This window comes from Haliotis cracherodii, unplaced genomic scaffold, assembly GCF_022045235.1.
Source record: "Haliotis cracherodii isolate W230 unplaced genomic scaffold, xgHalCrac1.p SCAF_13, whole genome shotgun sequence".
Taxonomy (NCBI): Eukaryota; Metazoa; Mollusca; class Gastropoda; order Lepetellida; family Haliotidae; genus Haliotis; species Haliotis cracherodii.
Window position 1 is genome coordinate 33,393,456 of NW_027266268.1, and position 19,051 is coordinate 33,412,506.

At 40.8% G+C, this 19,051-nt stretch overlaps 1 protein-coding gene across 1 annotated transcript in view; it reads right to left on the reverse strand.

Annotated features, from left to right (window-relative positions):
* LOC139459874 (uncharacterized protein C05D11.1-like) overlaps positions 1–9,385 on the reverse strand; it is a 38,450-nt gene extending 29,065 nt beyond the window's left edge. The window contains exons 1-6 of the mRNA XM_071241586.1: positions 9,235–9,385; positions 6,534–6,616; positions 4,617–4,775; positions 2,800–3,009; positions 1,881–2,003; positions 428–568 (exon numbers count right to left, since the gene is read on the reverse strand). Coding sequence (XP_071097687.1) covers positions 428–568; positions 1,881–2,003; positions 2,800–3,009; positions 4,617–4,775; positions 6,534–6,616; positions 9,235–9,385 — 867 coding nt within the window. The remainder of the gene's footprint in view (positions 1–427; positions 569–1,880; positions 2,004–2,799; positions 3,010–4,616; positions 4,776–6,533; positions 6,617–9,234) is intronic.
* Between the last annotated feature and the right edge of the window lie 9,666 nt (positions 9,386–19,051).

A 19,051-nucleotide genomic window follows, 5' to 3' on the forward strand; every position in this document is an offset into this window, starting at 1 on the left:
GCAGCGTGGATTCTCATTGGGCTAGCACTATAAAATTGGCATTAGTCTGGACTAGAATAGCACATGCAGCCACACACACACACACACACACACACACACATGTGCATATATAAGTGCAATAATCTTTAATGGGACGTTAAACCCCATTTCACCTCACCTCTGACATGTCTACCCATCTCATCACCACACAAAAACCCACGTATTGGGACTCATGGCCATTCAAAACCAGCTTGGAAATATGTTGGATCGGTAGCAGGTCCATTACTCTTAGTGCTGCAGGAGCCCTGAGTTTCATAAAAAAAGTAAATGTCTACGATAAACATCACTCTGCACTTTCCTCCCACATTGAGCTGAGTGAACCAGTCTTCCCCAGTTGTCCCCATGTCTTAAAGTGTGGATCTCGTGAGTTGCCATGACTTCCTCTTACCTTGGCCTTGGGTCCTCGCCATGCCACTCTCACCATTCCGTGTTTTTCTTCATCAGAGGGATAGGGTATATTTTGGTGTACAGTTGAATCTAGACTTGGGACTTCACTCTGCCATGGTCTGGTGAAAGCTGGCCTAGATCCCTGCAATAACAGAACAAACATTAACCCTTACATTGTCAACTTTATCTAGCTGTACTCAATCCCAGCTACTCAGTTCCAGCTCTACTCAATCCCAGCTGTACTCAATCCCAGATTTACCCAATCCCAGCTGCATCCAACCCTAATTGTCCATTACACCATCACCAATGTCACCAACTTAAACCAACCCAGACTGAATCATCTGTCCAATCATATGGCTGGTGTAAACCTACGGGGATTTCCAGCATTTCAGACGGACAACCAGTAATACCACAGTTTGAATAGTTTCTTCTATATCATGCATATACAACAAATGTTGTTTTAAGAAAGAAAAATGAAGAAAAAAGTTTGAAATGTCAACCTTACAGAGAAACGCCACTGAAAGCAGCCAAGGATCAAGTCATATTGTGTTGTTCTCAACAATGAGTGAGTGAGTGAGTATGGTTTTACGCTGTTCTTAGCAATGTTCCAGCAATATCATTGCGGGACACTGTACCCATGTCAGGAATCGAACACGGGTCTTCCTCGTGACGAGTAAACGCTTTAACCACAGCCCCTTCTCAACAATGAAGCAATATGATCTCATATCAGTTCAACTGACTGATCAGCCTTGAGAATTGCTAAAATACTCATGTCTTCAAATAACTGAAGTCATTACAGTGGACCATTCTATCATCGATGGTAATATGAACTGTTAACATTGGAAGAAAAAAACATTCAGCAATAGACATCAGTACTAAAAATATTTTCCTTTGGAAGTAACAATACTAACCTTAACACTGAATACTAAGGGTGCGTGGTATTACTGGTATATTGGTAAATTCAGGTTCATTCTTTCCTCGTAAGGTATTACAATAAAAAAAATTCATGCAGAGTATATCGTGTGATTTCAAATAGCAACTTCTATCATGTGTTTAATGTTATACACTTGCCAAATACCTTCGCTGCCCGGGAGCGTGCATCCAGGGCCCCAAGATGACTGCATATTTATTAAATGAGTAAACATTTTGTTGTACCAACATCCTTTTTTGTTCTATTTGTGAACTTTCCTCCATACATTGATGTTTCAGATTTTTCTGAATTCAATATTTAGAATTATACAATATATCGTGATACGTATGGCAATATGGCCTTGTGGATTACAAAATGTTGTGATACACTCTAAACCTCCCATACCCATCCCTACTGATTTATACAGAGTCCAATGAAGGGTAGACAATTGTGCTTGTTAAACACACTGACAGGACCTGACAAGATGTTTTTCAATAATACAAAACACATCAGTAATGTTACAATCTGAACGCTGTCAATCTACCTTTGCTATGATCCTGTCCTCCACAGGTTGGAGTGCAGCAAAGATCTTGTCTGGCGTGACCTGGCCTGTGATTATCAGACACAGATTCTCGGGGCGATAGAATTCCTTGTGGTAGCTGCACACCTGACAACAATAGAAAATGGTTACCATGGTTATAAAGGCTTCAACATGTTGTTTTCAGGTACCCCCTGGATGTTACATCCAGAAAAAAAAAATATATGTTTTCTTCCCTGCAATAACACATTGCCAAGGGCCAGACAGGGTAACAACAAGTACCATTTCGTAACGTCTTTTGGTATGACGCGGCCAGGGATCGAACCCCCGACCTTCTGCTCTCCACCAGCCAATAGCATGATGAGCTCCAGAACATTTTGGCATCTTTAATAGAGAATACACATTTACAGGGTGCTTCTAATGAACACAGGGGTCGATTTAACTGCTGGCCCGTTAGCCCATGGCCAGTTGATACTACAAAAGGCTTGCTGAAACATAAACTTCACCTCTTCTCTGTGTATGATTAATTTTTTTAATTAGACACTGCTCGTGAATCATGTAATTTCCATGAGAAAATAATTAGTGGGGATAAGATCATGTGAATGGTTAACTCAAAGATCATCTTGATAGAATGACACAACGGGCGGCCATTTTGTAATGTCCTGTACAACAACATCCTTATCTGCTCATAAAATCACCACATATGGAAGCCAAGATTCAGAGTGCAGGAAATGATGCTTTAGGGGTTAGGAGTTTGAAAATATTTGGAGCCTCTGGGTAACTCAGTCATGGCATTTAGTTTGGGGCCAGTAACTTTTGAAAGGAGCAAGCCCTGCTGGCTACATACAAACTTGTTAAATCTACCTCTGTGAACATATGTAACATATGACAGCTTCATGGACAATAAAACTCCTAAAATGTGTACCTTGGGATAGGATGTGCTCTCTCTGAGGTTGAGAAGCATGCCGCCAGTCTCCGACTTGTAGCCACAGTGTCCGGGGTACATGCCCCTCAGCATAGCCAGGTGGGTGAGACTCTCCCCCGTGTTCTCCCGCGCCTGCATCTCACAGTACACCACGCCCGCATCCTCACCTTCCTCATTGATGTGGTGCACTTCCGTGATGTACCCAGATTCCTGGAACACAGGCAGTGAGAGCTGGTTCAGTGATCAAAGTGCCAGTTGGTTCAGTAATTACTTACCTACTTACTTTGGAGATTTAACGTGCGCTTTCCGACTGATGCGTATTTCTCACACGGGCCCGGCCAGGCCATTTAATGTGTTTCCGAAAGGGGCGAAGGTGGTCTGTGCAATCCAAGAGCGGGGTTTTAGGGGTTGCTTATATAGAATTTGGGAATTTTGAGATTTGGAATAGATGCCGATGGGATTGGGGAGGAGAACTAAGGGAGCTGGGTATGGTGGATTTTAGTTTGTTTATGTGATTTTGATTTGGTAGGTTATTGTGTTTTTAGATGCGTTTTATTAGTTCCGTTTTTATTAAGAATACGCCAGTAATCAGAGAGAGCCGGTTAAGTAATCAGAGGGAGACAGTTCAGTAATCAGTGACAATAGACTCGTTCAGTAATCAGTGAGAGTTGGTTCAGTAATCAGTGACAATAGACCTGTTCAGTAATCAGTGACAATAGACCTGTTCAGTAATCAGTGACAATAGACCTGTTCAGTAATCAGTGAGAGTTGGTTCAGTAATCAGTGACAATAGACCTGTTCAGTAATCAGTGACAATAGACCTGTTCAGTAATCAGTGAGAGTTGGTTCAGTAATCAGTGACAATAGACCTGTTCAGTAATCAGTGAGAGTTGGTTCAGTAATCAGTGACAATAGACCTGTTCAGTAATCAGTGACAATAGACCTGTTCAGTAATTAGGGAGAGTTGGTTCAGTAATCAGAGAGAGCTGGTTAAGTAATTAGTGACAATAGACATGTTCAGTAATCAGGGAGAGTTGGTTCAGTAATCAGTGAGAGTTGGTATGATTGAATTGAATTCTGAACTGAACACACACGGTTCAATCTCCAGGTAACCTAGCCCGACACTGGAATCACAGTATGTTTATTTCCATTCTAACATGACAAAACAAGTTCTGACTTTTTGGTGCAAGCAAATATATTGAGTGAAGAGGCATGGGTCCAGTGTTTGGAATGGTTTGCTGATCTGAATTACGAATCACCAATAAAGGTTTTGCAATATTTGTAAAAAAGGTTTCGTTGAGGATGAGTATCATTTCTTGTTTGTATGCATGGTATTTATGAGTCTATGCAATTAAGGACAAAACTGCTGATATAAATTTCAGTTACAATAATGGCTGCTGTACGACTGCTGTGACATGGGCCGATGGCCCAAGTAGCCTTGCTGAATAAACATCATAAAGCAAACAACAGCCTTTAAACAAAATATGGTGTTGTCTATACAGACAGGCTGCAGCTTGAGGAATCAGTGATGTTACTAAATGGCCCTGTTTCCCACCTTGAGTGTTGGATAAAGGATATGGTCTCTATAGACAGGCTGCAGTTTGAGGAATCAGTGATGGTTACTAAATGGCCCTGTTTCCCACCTTGAGTGTTGGATAAAGGATATGGTCTCTATAGACAGGCTGCAGTTTGAGGAATCAGTGATGTTACTGAACGGTCCTCTTTCCCACCTTGAGTGTTGGATAAAGGATATGGTCTATATAGACAGGCAGCAGTTTGAGGAATCAGTGATGTTACTAAATGGCCCTGTTTCTCACCTTGAGTGTTGGATAAAGGATATGGTCTATATAGACAGGCAGCAGTTTGAGGAATCCCTCTGACCCGGCATTGGTCATCGTGTAACATGTGTGGTCAGTGTCTGTCCAGGCATTGGTTCCTGATGCCAGGCATCTGTTGGCGAGGAGATCCAGGACTCCCTGAAATGCACAGTCACAGAGCATATAGGAATAATTCATTAGGCCACACGTTTTTAATTTCATGTTTCACAGATTTAGTCCAGCTTTTCCACTCAAGGTCGGTTGAAATAGAAATAAAAATAAATCGCTATGTCAATTATTTAGTTATTTATATGAAAGTCATTCTGCTGTGGAGTTAAAACTGAAGCTGGCTTCTTGAATTTCTGATAGTGATGTAGACATGGAATTAATATATAACATTTTATATATCATAAGGGGTCTATATTACTAGTGGGAGACATAATAAAAAAAAATATTTGTATGTTTAATTTATTTATTTCCCAGCTGATAGTAGGGACGGCCGGCCCGTGAAATGAAAACGCAGTTTTTACATGGTATTGATGAGGTGATTATGATCATGTATTACAGTAACATTGAAGTGTAAATGTACTTGTCCCTAGACACAGACACTTGAGTGTAATATTAAAAAATAAATTATACGGTATGTCTCAAATCATATTTTAGTTCTCGCTACCTCTAAACAAAGATCTGAGGACATCCCATTCCATGTCAGAACGAACTTTAGCAAACTTCGACCGACCAATGAGATGACTAACATGAAGTAAACATTAGCCAATCAGAGAGCAATTTCTCAAACTATACAGCACTCGTTTCAAACAGGCGACTTCCATTCCAGATATGCGTCAAAGATATTTTGACAAGTTCTAGATTTAAAATTTTAAAACTGAACAAAAGAACATTGTTGAATGTCAAATATGTGGCCTAGGTTCTATGGCAGTACATCCCATGGGCCTTGCAAAGTCTCTTCGGTTCAGTTGTTTATCCCATTGAAGCGAAAGGTAGATGATGCTTCTGACGGAATCAGCTTGAAGTGTTGTTGGGAATACCCCATGTTAACCTATCGGAGGTTGCATGATTAGAAAAACACATTCTGATGGTCACTTTCCTGATCTGGTAAGTAATAGGTCGGATTATTGGTCGTTCTGACTTGACCCATAATGGGATGTCCTCAGATTATTGATTAGCAGTAGCGAGAACTAAGATCTGATTTTTATGAAATTGTATGATGTGTAATCTAACACTGCCTGAGATCATGTCGTTTTGCTTTAATTTTCCAGAAAAGTATGTGGTGCAGCCAGTTTATCTGTTTAACACTTAACTGCAGCCTTCACCAGGTGCAGTGGCAAAAATCCACAACGAAAACGCACCTGTCAAGATAGAGCAAAGCCATCATCAGTCACAGATGTAACGTGTACACGAGACAGCAGGGCCGTCTCATGCACGCGAGACAGGTGCGGTCCCCAGTACTCAGTGAAGCGCTTGACACTAATTAATTCAATCACTGTGGTTGTGTTATCACCCGCAAACTCTGCGAAAGTAATTAAAGCGCCACCTAAAATCATCCACTACAAGAGACATCAATCCGCGTGACCCCAATCAGACCAAGCTTGTGACTGGTGGGTCATGTGTGCATCGAGGCATCTGTCTTCCTATCCTCTCATACTCTATTTTCGAACAGTTAAAATGACATGTCAGCATGTCATTATGGACACAGCAAATAAATAGACAAAATGAAAGTTATCCCCTGGTCCAAGTTCCAAAAAGCGATCTTAGCGCTACAACAAGCATAACTCCCATACTTTTACATAGACTTAAGATAGTTGTACCGTTAAGATCACTTTGTGGAACGGGGCCTGGAAGAGGGATGCTGCTTCACAGGTGGCACTACAAGCTACAGCAGCTAGTGTCTAGTCTGACCTTGTATGGGTACTGCTCACTGCCCATGAAGATGTGGTGCTCCAGGGTGTGTGGGAGGCCATCATCATCGTGGGCTTCAGTTGCTGTCAACAAGGAAAACTACATCAATCATCATCTTCAACAGTGAGTGAGTGACTTGGATTTCACACTGCTATGAACAGCATTCCAGTTTTATTAGGGCGTGTCAGCTTACTGTGGGAAAAGGACTAAGTGATGCAGGTCTCAGACCACTTTGGTGAAACCCAAGCATGGGTAAGGTGCTGACAAACCTTTATAGTCTAGCATAAGAAATTGGCACTAGTCCTATACTCCTTGCCAAACTGCCCAATAGCTAAGGTATCATAAGGACAGATAAATTTGCCATCATTAAAGCTTTGGCTATATGTTATCATTATAACGGCTAGTGGACTGAAAAAATTAGTTTCTATCCTGTAATCTTGGTGAACCAGGAATCAAACCCACAATTGTATTTGTGGCATCTTAGACGACTGGGCCACCCATACCCCACTTATCTTAAACTGAATTATGAAATTCAGAACAAAAGTGCAACATCACATTCACTTGTCTCATTTTGTGTATAATCTAAAACTGATATTTCAAAGTAAGTTTTCATTTCTATCACAATTGGCAGGGATGGACTTTTATTTCAATGTGAGACCAGCACTGATAAAGATGTTCAGGTGTGCCCCTCGCAATGAAAGTGTGCCAACCACAATACATTTCCATCAAAATTTCAAATTCTTTTATTCCATGTGTTCACAGGTTCATCATTTTCCATGTTCGTCCAGTTTACTTCACAGCTTCACGGGGGCACGGGTGGCCCAGTCGTCTAAGGCGCCGCGATTCGCTGTGCAGAGTTGCATCCCTTGGGCACATCAGAAACCTATGATTGTGGGTTCGAATCCCGGTTATGTTTCTAGGTTTGTCAGCCCCATACCCATGCTCGTGGGTTTCACTGAAGTGGTAAACGTCTAAGACCTGCATCACTTCGGGCTTTCCTCCCACATTAAGCTGACACGCCCTGATATAACTGGAATACTGTTAAAAAGCCGCGTTAAACCCAACTCACTCACAGCTTCACATCAAAATCATTGTCACAATGGACACTATGCTGGTGATTTTTTGCTTGTTTGTTGTTTTATGCTGCACTCAGCAATATTCCAGCTATATGATGGCTGTCTGTACGTTATTGGGTTTGGACCAGACAATCCAGTGACTGACATCATGAGTACAATCTTCGCAATTGGGATACGATGACAAGCATCAACCAAGTCAGCGAGCCTGACCACCCGATCCTGTTAGTGGCCTCTTGCGACAAGCATAGTCGCTTTTTACGGCAAGCATGTGTTGCTGAAGACCTATTTACCCTGAATCTTCACAGGTCCTATGCCAATGAATCCAGTTTAGCCAACAGCTCTTTTTGGAGTGCTCCTGTCACATGACATATTCAAATAAATGATATCTTCACACAGGGGACGGAATTAAAGGTCTCATGTTGGAAATTTTTTTCCTTGTGAACAAGAGCGGGAATCACATCTTGCCCTTTTAATCATGTTATTGTCTTAAAAGAATAAAAAATTCAACTAATACAAAAAATAATCATTTTCCATGTTAAAGCCACTAATATCTTTCATGACCTTATTCACACATTTACCTCCCTTTGACTGCAAACACCAAAAGGCAGGTTATAAAGACAAGTAGGGATAAGAAAGAAAATTAAAAGAATAAATAGAAAAAACAAAAATATTACCAGCTGTTATGAAAGTTTCTTAAAAAGATCTTGTGTACATGAATGTAACTTTTTCCTGAAGCTATGCATTTATAATTACAAAAACTTTAAAGTTGAAATTTCAAAATGCAAAAAAGAGAACCTCAAACTTCTCTCCACATTCATAAAATGTCAAATATATATACTTGTTCACAATAAAATTGTTATTATGTTTGAAAATATCCTATCCTGAGTAGCCACATTTATTACACCTATGCTCGTTGGTTTCACCAAAGTGATAATCTTCTGAGACCTGCATCACTTTAGGCTTTCCTCCTACATTAACTGTACAATTCTATTTGTTATGCATCTTAAAACAACAGAGCATTAGGGCACAGACAATGGCACTTGTAATCCTCTGCCCCACGTCTGGCAAGAATGCAGTATACCGAACACCTTCTGCCATTGTAAGGGATGTGAACAACCTTATTCCTTAGTAACGGTTTCTATGTTTTTCAGATGCCATTTTAGTCGCTTTGCTAAAACAGGGGGGTTGGTTGGATTGCTCCAACTCAAGGGCCTGAATTAAATGCTTTCGTAAGTAAATGAAATGTTTAATTACCAAAGTAGATACAAAACACTTTATTAGTAGCATCAAACAAATATGGCGGATTGGTTTCCGGCATAATGCACGTGTAACCCCTTTGCTAATTTTCGAATCACGCTTTCCATACACGTACTGTATCGCGACGTGCATCTCACAGACTTGCTGTTAGAAAAAGGAAATCAAGGTAAGAAGATTTATTGCAGTGTTGATGCAGACGAGGGGATTAGGGAACCAGATAACGTGCGGATGGCAAACTGCATCTACACACTTCCGGGTGTCACTTACATCGCGATACACAATTGTGCACTAGTAGTCAGTTAACGCTGATCGAAATTGGGACAGCGTTGGTTAAAAAAAATAATCTATTTTGTTTTCCTGTTACCTACCCAAACAGAAATAACCATTGACAAGAGGTCCTTCAACCTGGGCTATGAATACAGAAATGCCAGTTTCTTTCGATCGATATTTTGAAACAGGGATGCTATCATTAGCAACCACTGTAAACAGAAACTCGAAATTGTCACTGGACGTCGCCATTTTGCCGCTGGAGATGAATGATTAAAAAGTTGGAATGATTAATGATGGCTAACTTACATGTAATATGAATGTAAAGCCATTGACTTTGCTAGACTGATGCAATTGAGAAATATGATAAAATAAGATACTAAGGCAAAATAAAATCTACCCTGTATTGAGTAAAGGAGAAAGTTATTTCAAACATATATCTTTATTTAGTATAAAATTAGGAACAATACAAACTTTAAATGGAAAATGATTACTAAAAAAACACCTTCAATATTGTCACACATATTGTTTTTTCAGTATTACGCATCTAAACATGCTGAACTATTCTTGGTCAGAGATTCAATACAAAAAAATCATTTTGGATGAGTGTGATCAGAGATAATATTTTTTCAAGTCTCTGATGTGATAAGATTCCGGTTGATTCTATTATAAAAATGGGTGAGTGGGTGAATTAATATTTATTGTCTCACATCGGCAATATTTCAGCCATATCGCGACCAAATCAAGTTGTACAGAAATAATACATAATTATAGATTATAACATCTTCGCCAAAGGACAGTAAAAGCACTAGATAGTCACAGATATAGATTTAAAAACTAGCATGTATCATACAACCTATAGAATCAATATTATGTTGCTCAGCCTACATTCAAAGCTGTTATAGCTCTTATAAACCGTATTTTATTTATCATGACTTGCTTTTAGCAATGTTCCAGCAATATCACAACAGTCAAAATCAGCAATGGGCTTCACACCTGTGGACCCGAACCCAGGCCCTCGACGTGACGAGCAAACGCGTTCGCCTCTAGGCTACCCACCCGCTCCTGTTTATCATAAGTGGGTAGAAACGACGTCCTATTACAGGAGCTAAAGTGAATTCAAGTTTACGATGGCGATGCTTGGAGGGAGTATTTGTGCTAAAGCATCCACGGAAGCTAATTGTTTACAAATTTCCTGATTATGCATATGTAACAGATACACCCGAATGAGCACGAGACGATGTGAGTGTTAATCACCCGGATGTATGATATCTAATAAATGTATGGCTAATCATTAGGAATTATTTCTATAAACGATTAGCTTAATTTCATCTCTGTGTGTTAAGGGGCGGTGGGGTAGTACACTGGTTAAAATGTTCGCTCGGTACGTCGAAGACCCGGGTTCGATTCCCCATGGGTTCAATGTGTGAAGCCTATTTCTGGTGCCCACGCCGTGATATTGCTGGAATATTGCTTAATTGGGGTAAAACCATAATCACTTACTGTGTGTGTGTGTAAAATAGTACATGAAATTACCCCACCTCCCCTCTGGTTCCGTGATTGATTGATCTAATGGACTAGATTGGGTATTAGTCTATTTCATTGTGGTATTATTTGTGTTTTTCAACCAGTCCACAAAGTGAGTGAGTGAGTGAGTGAGTGAGTGAGTTGGGTTTAACGCCGCTTTTAACATTATTCCAGTTATATCACGGCGTGCCAGCTTAATGTGGTAGGAAAGCTCGAAGTGATGCAGGTCTCAGACGTTAACCACTTCGGTGAAACCCACGAGCACGGGTATGGTGCTGACAAACCTAGAAACATAATCGGTGTGAAGCGGGATTCGAACCATCACAGGTTTCTGGCGTGTCCAGGGGACGCAACTCTGCACAGCGAATCGCGGCGCCACCGCCACCCGTGCCCCACCAGTCCACAAAGAGAACGACTCCACCAATGCATGTCGTATACAGGCGAAACTCCCCAAACGTTTGTCCAGCTTTACATATATTGAACTGTGATAGCTAACTGATAATACAGCTTATTAAGGTGAAAATAAACACAAAAATCATTCAAAAAATCTCACAATAAAAATTACTGTCTATGTTTCTTTCCCCTCCCCACAGTTCATAGCTCACAACCGCACCCAAGTGGGGAAATCACTTTTCCCCTCTTCATCCAAGTTTGTCATTATTTTATCAAGTGGCCACCTGTTCGCATACACACACCGCACATGTTTAAAATCGATTCTGTTAAATGACAGGAAGTGTGAGATTGTAGTCATTATATATATTGCATTGTGTGTTATATACTCTGCATTGTGTCTGTATAACGATAAGAAATCCATATGAAATTACCACAGAACCTTGAACTGAACACAAGGAGTTTGCGTGTCAGACAAGCATGTGCGGAAATAGTTATCACAGAGATCTTCCAGCACTTACATGCTTAATTCCGTTAAATAGCGTACACACACATGTGTAGGGGCCATTATCAGTCGACAGTCTGTTTGTTGGATTTTTTTGGGTACAAAAATGAAAGGAATTTACTTTTCATTTTAAGTATTAATTTGACAAATTGATAAATCTGCACGTTGGAAATTCTTTTGTATAACATTTGAATACCTATATCCCCGACCTTGTGTATCGTGGCCCAGTTTATATAGGAGTCCGTGACACATTTAGCGTTGAATGTATGAGGCCCGATGTTGAATGTGGATGTAAGTGTATGGGTGATGTGGTGTTGAATGTGGATGTCAATACATGTACATATTGGTGTGAATGTGGTTGTAAATACATGTACATATTGGTGGTGAATGTGGTTGGCAATACACGTGTAGATGGGTGGTGAATGTGGTTGTCAATACACGTGTAGATGGGTGGTGAATGTGGTTGTCAATACACGTGTAGATGGGTGGTGAATGTGGTTGTGAATATATGTGTATATGGATGGTGAATGTGGTTGTCAATACACGTGTAGATGGGTGGTGAATGTTGTTGTCAATACATGTGTATATGGATGGTGAATGTGGTTGTCAATACACGTGTAGATAGGTGGTGAATGTGGTTGTCAATACATGTGTAGATGGGTGGTGAATGTTGTTGTCAATACACGTGTAGATGGGTGGTGAATGTGGTTGTCAATACACGTGTAGATGGGTGGTGAATGTGGTTGTGAATATATGTGTATATGGATGGTGAATGTGGTTGTCAATACACGTGTAGATGGGTGGTGAATGTTGTTGTCAATACATGTGTATATGGATGGTGAATGTGGTTGTCAATACACGTGTAGATAGGTGGTGAATGTGGTTGTCAATACATGTGTAGATGGGTGGTGAATGTTGTTGTCAATACACGTGTAGATGGGTGGTGAGTGTGGTTGTGAATATATGTGTATATGGATGGTGAATGTGGTTGTCAATACACGTGTAGATGGGTGGTGAATGTTGTTGTCAATACATGTGTATATGGATGGTGAATGTGGTTGTCAATACACGTGTAGATGGGTGGTGAATGTGGTTGTCAATACACGTGTAGATGGGTGGTGAATGTTGTTGTCAATACATGTGTAGATAGGTGGTGAATGTGGTTGTCAATACATGTGTAGATGGGTGGTGAATGTAGTTGTGAATACATGTGTATATGGATGGTGAATGTGGTTGTCAATACACGTGTAGATGGGTGGTGAATGTTGTTGTCAATACATGTGTAGATGGGTGGTGAATGTAGTTGTGAATACATGTGTATATGGATGGTGAATGTGGTTGTCAATACATGTGTAGATGGGTGGTGAATGTTGTTGTCAATACATGTGTAGATGGTGGTGAATGTGGTTGTCAATACATGTATAGATGGTGATGAATGTGGTTGTGAATACATGTGTAGATGGGTGGTGAATGTGGTTGTCAATACATGTGTAGATAGGGGGTGAATGTGGTTGTCAATACATTTGTAGATGGGTGGTGAATGTGGTTGTCAATACATGTACATATGGGTGGTGAATGTGGTTGTCAATACACGTGTAGATGGATGGTGAATGTGGTTTTCAATACATGTACATATGGGTGGTGAATGTGGTTGTCAATACATTTGTAGATGGATGGTGAATGTGGGTGTCAATACCTGTGTAGATAGGTGGTGAATGTGGCTGTCAATACATGTGTAGATGGGTGGTGAATGTCGCTGTCAATACACGTGTAGATAGGTGGTGAATGTGGCTGTCAATACACGTGTAGATGGGTGGTGAATGTGGTTGTCAATACCTGTGTAGATAGGTGGTGAATGTGGTTGTCAATACATGTGTAGATGGGTGGTGAATGTGGCTGTCAATACATGTATAGATGGGTGGTGAATGTTGTTGTCAATATATGTATAGATGGGTGGTGAATGTGGCTGTCAATACATGTGTAGATGTGTGGTGAATGTGGTTGTCAATACATGTGTAGATGGGATGGCTGGTGAATGTGGCTGTCAATACATGTATAGATGGGTGGTGAATGTTGTTGTCAATACATGTGTAGATGGGTGGTGAATGTGGTTGTCAATACATGTATAGATAGGTGGTGAATGTGGTTGTCAATACATGTGTAGATGGGTGATGAATGTTGTTGTCAATATATATACATATGGGTGGTGAAAGTGGTTGTCAATACATGTGTTGATGGGTGGTGAATGTTGTTGTCAATACATGTGTAGATGGGATGGTTGGTGAATGTGGTTGTCAATACATGTTTAGATGGGTGGTGGATATGGTTGTCAATACATGTGTAGATGGGTGATGAATGTTGTTGTCAATATATATACATATTGGTGGTGAATGTGGTTGTGAATACATGTGTAGATGGGTGGTGAATGTGGTTGTGAATACATGTGTAGATTGGTGGTGAATGTGGTTGTGATGTCGTCAGTGTTGGGGGTCGGGGGTGGGGTGGGATTGGGTGGTTGGGGAGTGGGTTCGGTGATGTCTGTGTCCAGGGATAGGTGGTAGGTGTGAGTGAAGGTAGATGTGGGTGTCGGTAGGTAGATATGGGTATAGTCAGTCTGTTATAGTCTGCTTGTTCGTGAGTGAGTGAGGTAAAAGGATTCCTTGCAAAAAATGCAAGGATGTCCATCACAACCCTTTTTATGGCTGCTTCCTTGTCACTTGAGGGCACGGGTGGCCCATGTGGTCGTCTTGGGTGCGCAGTTAGCCCCCCAGATTTGCGTCCATTAAGCGAGGCAGAAACCTAATCCCGATTCGCCCTGATTATGTTTCTAGGTTTGTCAGTACCAGAGTTACAGGTTAGTCAACAGCATACCTGTGCTCGTGGGTACTCCCCGGGAGGTAAGACCTGTTTCACTTCCTGCTACATCAACTGACACGCCGGGGTATAACTGAAATACTGTCCACAGCAGCGCTGTCACGTCAACTTTGTTTTGTTTGTTGTTTAACGCCGCACTCAGCAATATTCCAGCTGTACGACGGCGGTCTGTGCATAATCCAGTCTCGACCAGACAATCCAGTGATTGACATCATGAGCATCGATCTACGCAATTGGGATACGATGACATTCATTAACCAAGTCAGCGATCCTGACCACCCGATCCCGTTAGTCGCCTCTTACGACAAGTATGGGTTGCTGAAAACCAAATCTTACCCGGATCTTCACTCACTCATTCCTGACACAGGATCATTAAACTGAAGTATATTAAAATGTACATTAATTTTGCATCCCTAAGTAAGAGTTAAATCAATTTTAGAATCGCCTTTATCTCATTCAGTTTGTTGTTTTACGCCGCACTCAACAATCGTCCAGCTTTGACGGGGGCCTGTAAATAATCGAGTCTGGACCAGTCACTCTAGTGATTGATATTATGAGCAACTATCCATGCCGTCGGTTTACGATGACATGCAATCAACCAAGTGGCAGAAACGGACCACCCGATCCATTTTGGTCGCTTCTTACGACCAGTATAGACTGCTAGAGGCCTGTTCTAACCCATGATGTCCACGGGATATCTAATGTAGAATTATGGAAAGAAGAGAGGGTGAGTATTGTTTTACGCCACTTTTAGCAAAATTTCAGTAATGTCACCAAATAAGGACTTCACACATTGTACCGTGTGGAGAATCGAACCCGGACCTACTGTGTGACGAGCGAACACTTCAACCGCTAGACAAGTCCGGGGTCCCTTGGTCAGAAAAAGACTGACCATTCAACAGCTCGTTTTACAATCGACTAACCTGCCCGTAAACCATACCCTGCAGCAACATACATATACGCCCCACGCTTTTCAATGGAGTTTAATAGTAGTATATCAGTAACGCTGAACCCATCTGTTGCCTACATCCATGGCTTACATCGGGTTTATGAAGTGATGTCCTACTGAGAGGGATTTAATTGAGATTTACTCGATATTGTCATATTGAGACGGAGAACTTTATTATGCCCCGCGGCGGAACATTTCCTCGGTAAACAACTGAAACACAGATATCACCTGTTGTAGTAGCGGGAGGGGATAGTCATTTGTCCCCCCGGACTTTTAATAAAGATAACTTGGACATTACGACATATTGACGCAACTTGAGCCGGGGATGTTTATTGCCGTAAAGTACACGTTTATGTAGCGTGGTGCAGTGCGCCTTTGTCATTTGAAATCAGAGCTGGTAGGGTGTGTAGGACTTTACAATGGATTCCTTCACCCTGGAGATTGAATCGGATGATCGGGACTTGGACAGCGACTATACCAGGTTTAAGTCGGCGGATATGCTTCTTTCGCCCTTCATTGGCTCAGGACAATATGGTTGGTTATACATATTTCATATTCCGACTTATTTTTTATCATTGCAAATATATCATGTTTTGGTTACTTTGAATGAATTAATTGTTTATCCGTTTTACTTTGTATTTAGCTGGTATACGATGTATCAGAGACCATGTCATTCTATTATATGGTCTCTGGATGTATTTAGCTGGTTTAAGATGCATTTTGTATAGAGACTGATTTCATGTTTACTTCGTGATGTTAAATGCACCGTTGAATACATTCAACCGTGTGTGTAAACTGATATCTATATTCGTGTCGAAAGTCATTTACAAAGTATTTAGTTTTGGCTTGTCTTGATATACAATCGCTGCAGCGAACACATTCTACGTTAATGTCTTATCTATGATTAATCTATATGTTATTATGCTTTACAGTTCTGGAATTTATGAACTACCTATTTTTTAATCTAATCTTGAAGCGGGGTAAATATACTGACGACAACAAATTAAGGAACTATTTATTAGGGAAACACTTGTTTGACATCCATCCCGTATTTCCCCGGATATAAGCGGGTGTTTATGCCAGTGTATGTGCAGTGCTATACCAGCTAATATTCACCCCTGTACATGTTTTAACAACAATATTTCTCTTGTATACTCCGTTATTACTTCCCATCAGTACATAGATCTGGTGTCTGTGACTGTATGTTGATACAGTAAACTACGGTTTAGTCAAAGGGACTACTAATTTTAGTTCGTTATAACCGTAGTTCGTTATAAGTACATATACAGCATGACTACAGCAAGTAGTCGGGACCACAAAGTAAGTTCGTTATATCCGTCAGTTCGTTATAAGCGTGTTCGTTATAACCGTAGTTTACTGTATATATCACGTTTACGTTGTATTTGCAGTCAGGAAGTCACTTTATTTGTTGAGCCCAGTTTTGAACACGTGGGAATGTATCGAGGTATTGATTCTTTCGTTAAACACAGCATGTGATGGACAATTATCCTGCACCAGATGGGGAAATCATTGATCAGTATGTTGCATTGAACGTCCGTGGCTGTTGCCACATCAATAACCATGCATAGTATATATGAACACAAAGCCCCTTGATTTATTATCATAGTGTCGAAGTTCAATGTGATTTGTATTTTGTCTTTGTATTTTTTTGTTACCGATACAATTCAAAATATATAACATTTTACTCCTTCGGCGTGAAGTTGGTTTGGTTGGTTGGTTTGTTGTTTAACGCCACACTCAGCAATATTCCAGCTATATGACGGCGGTCTGTAAATAATCGAGTCTGGAACAGACAATCCAGTGATTAATTGGGATCGACGACATGCATCAACCAAGTAAGCGAGCCTGACCACCCGCTTCCGTTCGTCGCCTTTTACGACAAGCATAGTAACCTATTACGGCAAGCATGGGTTGCTGAAGACCTATTTTACCTCGGAATCTTCACGGGTCCATCGTGAAGTGAGGTGAGGTGAAATGGGGTTTAACGTCGCGTCCAAGATTATTGCACTTATATAGCGACGTGCATGCACGTGCATGTGTGTGTGTGGCTGCTTGTACTAGTGCGGACCGATGCCGATTTATAGTGCTAGCCCACTGAGATACCATGCTGCAGTTTAACATGAATACCCCACTCAGACACAGTATACTCACTCAGAGCCGACCAGTCCTTGTTTTAGCCCCTTACTGCCGAGCGCCAGACAGGGTAACAACAAGTACCATCTTTTAACGTCTTTTGGTATGACGCAGCTGACGCTCTACCTTTACACCACGGAAGCGGTCTGGGTCCATCGTGAAGTAAATGGATGTCTATCGTGAAGTACAGTGACGTAAAGCATCGTGTTACTCGCTTGCACACAAGGAAGGGAAAGTTTTGTTTGATGTTTAACGCCACACTCAGCAATATTAATTCCAGCTTTATGACGGCGTCTGTAAATAATTGAGTCTGGACCAGACAATCCAGTGATTGACATTATGAGCATCGATCTACGCAGTTGATATACGATGACATGCATCAACCAAGTCAGCGAGCAAGGAAATGTAGGGAAATGCATTACCCATAGTTAGAAATAACCGAGCTAACAAAAAACTTCACTCGCACCAGAGTCATCCGGACGTCATTGTTGACGTCATTCGAATTCTGTTGTGACGTAAGGTCACACTAGAAACGACGCCAAAGCTGAATTTTGTGAAAATAGTGGTTTCTTAAACGGTGGTCGTGGTCTGTGCATTTTTAAAAGGGCTCAAGGGGATTCAGAAATAATGTGAAATAGAGAAGATATCACACTCTCATGTGTGTCTAACTGATCTTTACGAAACTCGTGTAAGAATTCTCGCTCAGGAAATACAAATAATATTGATACTCGTTTCCTAAAATAAGTATGACACACATGCTCATATAATAATCTCTCTTTATCTCTAAATTATCTCTGTCCAAAGCAAATTAATTTTGTAAGTACATTTATTCACGAGGGAGAGATATTAAGTAATTCCGAGTTGTGTATGTGCTGTCATTCTCTATATTACACCTACCATAGTAAATGTTATGAGAACATGTAGTAAACTGTGCCTAGTGTTGGATAATCAACCTTCACCTATTTTATTGGAAATGTTTGTTGAGAAACAGGTATTATCCATGGAGAATATATTAATATATTTTTTCTTATTAAAGTATGGTGATTTATATCTTTCAGGCTTTATTATATTGTTAATTAAATCCTCGTGTACAGCCACATATTCACGTGCATATGTTCAAAATGTATACGCTAATGCAGTCACGTGCGTATTTTGCGGCAAGCATGCTAATATGTATGATAACAAGCGTCATGGGTGATGCATCACTACGGCCTGAGGCAGAGGTTGGTATAGATGTGACATTTATAGAGCACTATGCTATCCCATCGTCCTCCAGCACAACACAACCATAGATGTAACAGTAAAACACATCAGGGTCCCTGAGGGGTCAGAGCTCTCAAGCTCGGACTTAAAAAAAACAATGTCGCAGACTCAGTGAGTGAATGTTTGCTCTCTGTGTCACGTCAACTTGTCAGTGACGGAGACAAATTTGTATCAGACAAACCAATGTTTGATAGCATGAATGACGGCAACGACCCACGCCAAGATGTCACGAGTGCAAGATGTCCATCAAGATCAT